The sequence below is a fragment of the Schistocerca gregaria genome, chromosome 4, assembly GCF_023897955.1.
Source record: "Schistocerca gregaria isolate iqSchGreg1 chromosome 4, iqSchGreg1.2, whole genome shotgun sequence".
In the NCBI taxonomy this organism is placed as follows: domain Eukaryota; kingdom Metazoa; phylum Arthropoda; class Insecta; order Orthoptera; family Acrididae; genus Schistocerca; species Schistocerca gregaria.
Window position 1 is genome coordinate 57,475,849 of NC_064923.1, and position 6,496 is coordinate 57,482,344.

The 6,496-nt window shown below is 41.3% G+C and overlaps 1 protein-coding gene across 1 annotated transcript in view; it reads left to right on the plus strand.

Annotated features, from left to right (window-relative positions):
- Positions 1 to 4,801, plus strand: part of LOC126266834 (C-type mannose receptor 2-like) — a 136,174-nt gene extending 131,373 nt beyond the window's left edge. Inside the window, exon 5 of the mRNA XM_049971395.1 lies at positions 4,420 to 4,801. Within this exon, the coding sequence (XP_049827352.1) occupies positions 4,420 to 4,577 (158 nt within the window). The 3' untranslated portion in view covers positions 4,578 to 4,801. The remainder of the gene's footprint in view (positions 1 to 4,419) is intronic.
- The last annotated feature ends 1,695 nt before the right edge of the window (positions 4,802 to 6,496 follow it).

Genomic DNA, 6,496 nt, shown 5'->3' on the forward strand with positions numbered 1-6,496 from the left:
ATTGATCTGTCTGGTGAGTGAATATCTATTCGCGTTCCTGTAGCACTTTTTTGTGCTGTTTGTGTCACTTCTGAGGTTCCACATTGTGGTAATTTTATACCTCGTTTACGACTACATATGGATTAATGACGGAGCATAAAATGCCTGCCGCTCTACCACCAAATGCTCGATCTGCTCTGCAGCATTCATTTCACGATTACTGTGGTGTACAAGGTCGTTCAACGATGCTTCTCTTCACGCCAAGCAGTGTTACGCATTCTGTGATATACTCAACTCACATACGGTCAAAGCCGTGACAACTGCTAAGGGACCGGCGCGATGGCGCTACGGATTTTCTCCCGTCTCCCTCCATGTCCGATTCTCTGTTCTGCCGCCAGTGAGCTCGTCACCAGTACAAAGCTAAACACATGTCTCTCTCCTTCATTCCTTCTCCCTACGACATTGCTAGTCGTCGGGGGCTTTTTACAAACGCAAACGCGTTTGTATTTCCTAACCTTAATAAACTGAAATGCACATATTTCAGAAGCAAATCAAAATGTCGCAGTGGTCATGCCCCTGTGTAGCACAAAAATAAACGAATTTGCGTACATTAATTATAGTTACGTGATATAATACTACACATTATTTTAGAGGACACTAACATTGAATTTATTTCGTGTTACTTGCAACTACATTCGTTGTAAACCAACGAAAGATTAAACTGTACACGTGACTACATATTTTCGTGGTAGTTTCCGTTAGGTGTATTAATTCACTTCAGATATGAAATACATTTTTAGCAGATTGCACGCTAAATAATTTTTGTACAGTGTCAAGATAGCTGCATATGGAATGTTGGCAAAAGCAGCAGTCCATCTCAGCTCTCTCGTTCAGAATATCTACAACGGTTGTCTTGAGCAGAGCACCATCTTCAGAGATGCTGAGAAAATAGCGCCTATTGAAAATTCTACCGCCTTAATCGTAAAGATAATCACGGAGGAATATTTTCATTCCTGTATTTTAACGCCTATTTCAGAATGATTGGCCACATTGTAATGTAATTATACAAATACAAATAATTGTAAAAAAATATCTTAGCATTGGGTGACTTTAAGTGCCCAGCGGAAGATGCATTAACCACATTTTTCTAACTGTTCATCTTAGTGACACTGCATTTAATTTAGCAACATCACCTCCTTTTTGCTGGAGTTGACACTTCGCTTTGGAAGATAAACTCTTGGATCACAAAAGTTTTATGTTGCATCAATGTTTGATCTGTCTGGCTCTTGATCTGCTTCCATTATGTTACACGTCCTGCCCCCAACTACATGCTGCGTATAGCGTCCGCCATCTTGACTCCCTGACAAACACCGGGACTCATCCAGTTGCCAGTTGCCAGTGTGAGCAGAGTCTGCTGTCCTCCAGGACGCATCTCGAGCGTGAACCACAGCCAGGACAGCCAGTCAGTGGGGGCCGTCGACTTTTACAGGATTCCGTGTAGTTGTGGGGAGGTGTACACAAGTATTACAACTGTCAAAAAACTACTCAAAGAGCACAAGCGCAATTGCAGAAGAGGGGAGACAGACAAATCATCTGTTGCAGAACATGCCTTACAGCCAGCAGATCACCACATCTAAATACCACTAAAGGCTTTACAGAGAGGCCATAGAGATTGTGAAACATCACAGAAGTTTCAAAAGGACGGGACAGGGCGTGAAATTGAATGAAATTTGGATTCCGGTGCTGAAGAAGATGTGTACCAGTCTTCCACCATGGGGTGGTAGTAACGCGAATGACGGCAGTCGACAATGGCTAATTGCGCTCGCGTGTTGAAAACATGTGACGTCACGCCACTGCGGAGCTCGCGGAAGCGGAACTTCGCTATAGTGAGTAGAGAGGCGAGCCAGGCTGTGAATGCGACGTTCAACAGAGCCAACAAAGCTACGATCCCCGTAGACAATGTCCTCCGCAGATGGGGACGAAACGTCGGGTTTTAAAGTGAAATCCCTACTACCACAGCATAACGGCCCGGAATATTTTGTTAGTTATAAAAATGCTGAGTCATTCTTTTTCTTCTTACTGATAACAGAATTTATCTCTTTGTTTTGAATTAATTCCGTTTCTGCCTACCATTGCAGTATTAATTTCTGAGCTTAAAAATGCAGGGTTTTCCCCAAAGGGATGTAGGGCTGAGCGCAGCAATTTTTTATTATCATAGTGCTATAGGAGATGTTCTGCCCTTTCTTGTTGTATTCTGCCTAGCTGTCAAAGATGGAGTGCCTAGGAAACCTGCTTTCTCAGATCGCTAGACAACAATTCAAGCGAATCGTATTAATGAGTCTTATTACAGAAAATAAATGACAGTACTTTGAGAAATGCATAGATGTTTCGCAAGCAAAGGACGACAGACAAAATAAACAATATCTTCAGTATATACAGTTTCTAAGTCGCTGTTATACCAGTGCCTAATCTGGATGCTGCTGTAGAACTGGCTACGACCAGGTAGCCCGTCGCTCGTGTCTTCGTGTAGAGGGCGCTGCCGTCACGTTGTCATCCTGGAGAGGAGTTGGTCAGCCTGCAATTGGCTGACGTCGTCTCACCGCCGTCTTTGCTCTGACGTTACAGCCTGGCATGATGCGCCTGACTTGATGCTGGAACATTTCCGATCTGTGACATGTCAAATGTTCTACCTAGTCTATTGTAGGATTCCTTACATTTTAATTGTACTTCTAAGGATGCAGCAACTTCCACCATACATTGATTAAGGTGACAGAAGTGACAATGTGAATGTGTTATATGTGGATGGAATGGGGATAGATCCTCAGGCAACTGGAATGGGCTGTAGCAGCTCGCCAAATCTTTCACATTTCTTTTTATTGCATTTTGTCCCGACATATTACGGTAATTTTATATGTTAAAACTGTGTAGGGTGACTCTTACGCACTGTTAAATTAAGATAAATTGCAGTATTGAAATATGTGTTTCTCACAGTTTGAAGAAAACTGTAATCACACAATTCTCAAATGCAGCAGTCACAGATGAAAGAACTGCATTCATTGTTATGTAACAAAACTTGGAAATTAATTTAACCAACGAGCTACTCTTCTTCACATTAAGACCAATAATAACGCAGTTGATTTGCATTAAAACCGATTCTCCTGTGTATCCGAATTAAGTCATAATCAACAGACGTTCGTGATGTTTTATCCTGTTACACAACTACCTCCGTGACGTATACATTCAGAAGATAGCATTAGACTTTAGCCACTTTTTCCTTTCTGTCAACATTCAGGGTGTTCGGCAATTCCCATTACCAACTGCAAATACTTGTAGAGGGGAGCGAGCGCATACTATTTTGAACAGGAACCCATGTGTGGAAGCTTATTCTTTCCGTTTCACAACGGTTTCAGTTCAGATGTGTAGCACGGCCACGTCTGCCAAGGGAAAGAGAAAAGTCTCATAGCTGTCCCGGTGTGCAGTAGGGTAGATCCGATGACATGTGCTTCTATGGATCACTTCTCCTGGGGCCATACACATATTTTTCGGGACTCCTTTAGACATAGAGGAAGATCTGCTGGCACAGGTTCTGGCCACTGCACTAGAAACAGAAGAGGCACTAAGTGGGACGGTGAGAGTGTGGCACAACATGCTTCGTAGGTATCATGTCTGTAATAATATTGGCGGCCGCCACATCGAGTCATTGTTGTAATGCATCAGTACTGTTGTGTATGTACAGTATGTTGTGTTCTTTTTGGTTTTTCCATAATGTAAACACACTATCTTTAAGTGTTAATACAAACAAATTTGCTTACGTGATAAATTGATGCTGCGTTATGTGTTCTTTTGAATAACTGTACTGCGTCACGTCTAACTCAGTTCATCAAGCAGAAGTTGATGAGATAAACATCTGAAATGAAGTCGTCGTAGAATGGAAACACTGCGTTACCGGGCATGAATTCCAATTCAAAATATTATGTACTCACTCCCCTCTAGAAGCCCTAAAAGTTTGTAGAATTTCCGAACACACTGTATAATATCGGTGATGAGCACATAAGATGGATATTTCATATCAGATTGCCATATTAATGTATGAAGAATTCTTGATGAAAACAGAAAGAAGTCTGGTAACGACGTCATTCACGATTGACGTCTTTGATAAAACCTTCTCGGTTACTTGCATCGTCAAATTTTGACAAGACCGATGGTTTCCTCCATCATCATCGTGAGGACGTATTTCTCGTAACTAAACCTACTTGAAGGGCCCGTGCTGCCGGCTTAGCATCAGGATGCTGCGTACTCCGACTGCAGCGGCACGAGAAGCCCGCCTTCGGAATCATCACTGTGACAGCGCCAGCATTACCTTGTGAACTTCCTGCACATCCACTACGACTCAGTATTTTTGTTTATTTTTTCCAATAACTGCCTTTGTTCTTGTCACAGGGAAGCTTATGGAAGACTTGGACTTCAATCACTGGCACGGCCAGGAACCAAATGGTGACGTCAAAGAGAACTGCGTCGCTATGAGAGCAACTGGAGATTACGTCGACGAAGACTGTGCACGAACCTTGAACTTTATATGTGAAATAAAGAACTTCTAGAAGGCCACCCTGACTGCCTGGCTCACTCTGTGTTACCCATGCTCGCGCTACAGGGGCTTAGTTTCATCTTGACGGCGCATTGACGACATGCATTGCCAGAACTACCCTGTGAAAGATGTAATGTCCGTCAAAATGAAATAGTATATAACATATATTCGTTGTTATTTCAATGAATAAATAATGGTAATGGAAAATCTTTGTTTTGAGTATTTGATTATGAATAACTCAACTAACTGAAAGGAAGTAAATATACCCACATTAATTAGTTACTACGTCGACCGTAGCTTATCATCGTCCATTCATGGTACGCTACATTCCAACGACACATTTTGCACATAACAATTGAACATATATAGATGATTAGTAATAATAAATGAAAATAGATATTTTACTATGAATTAATGTTTCAGACATTGTTATTTTACCTTGTTTAATCTTTTCACGATCATAATAATGTATTAACGACTCGCTCCTGAATCAAGCTGGCGGAAAGGAAGTCTTGGTCTCTTCTGAGCAGACTTGATGCCAGGTGTACACATATATACACAGGCGTGGCTGTTCCTTTATCATTCGACCTCAAGTACGAGATAGCTTTTACCACAAAGACAAAAACTTGTACAGAATTCCACATTTTGTAAAGGCAAATCATCTGTCACTTATCACAAAAGAGCTGTCGTCATGGCCTGTGGGTCGACACTTTACTTTATGCTTCTGAAAGTTGGACGTGTACGATTCTGCTGTGTGCATACACAAACTCTGAGTCTGAGATATTATTATCGCCAGCAGTTGTAAAGGGAGTCGGAAGTGGTCGGACGCAGAGTGCGGTGGAGAGAAGCTGTGTAACAAGACAGGCCGCAACCTGCCCTCATCGTGCCGGTGGCACCGGAGGAGACTTTGGTATTAATTGAGGATTTTTTGGTAATCTGCCTTTTCACTGCACGTCGTTGTTGCTTGATTACGCACTGGAGGGATTTTCTCAGGTTTATGTATACATTCACTCGGAATCATATTCGTGACTTTGTTGTGGTCAGAAACGTGTTTATTGAGTACAGACATTGTAAAATAATTAAAAGTCTATGTAAAGTTTGTCAGCATTTAAGTCATCAATTTTCTGTATGCAGTAAATGAAAAGTTTTTATTGGTTCCTTTAATTTTATTTACATCGGTTATGTTTAGTTCCCAAACGCCTCCTGATAATTCAATTCCTTTGTACATGGAAATAGTTGTGGCAATTAGTCCATGCATTGCACTCTCCATGTATCGCAGTATTGCTTTTTAAAATATTTTAGCATGTTGCTGCTGGCGCATTTGCAGCGGCAAGACGAGGTAAGTTGTCTGTTGCTCAGAAGAGCATTGCAGAACAGCTGTAAGCAGACGCCAGAAGAAATATTAAAACTCGCCGTCAGTTGGTTGTGAATTGATTTACTTTTAATTCGTCGGAGGAGTAACGAACGTTCTGTCCAAATTTTCGGTTTTATGTGTTCTCAGTCAGAATGTTATCATTGTCAGAGTCGGGACGACAAACACAAATTTACGTACCTCTTTTAAAATAATTTACGACTCTGTTTTACCTCCGACCTGCTACCAGAAACTCGTTTGCTTGGACGATTTGGCAGTTAGAGATGTTTTGTCTAGCTACTGCATTTGCAAAATTTTTTGCAGCAGTACATAATCAGTAGTTGTTTCACAACATTTTTGTTGCTTGCGCGCTGCTTTTCGTTAATTCGAAAATTTCAGCAATTTTTTAGTTCAGTATTTATTTTGTAATAGTGAAATTGACAGTTTTGTGCTCAGGCAGTTGTTTTGCAATTTAGTTCAATTTCTTCATTGATACAATGGCAATGAAACTAGAGCAGCTCCAAATGAAGTTTCGGAAAATTCGAGGCATGGTGCGGAAAATTTTTCTCAGGATAATGAAG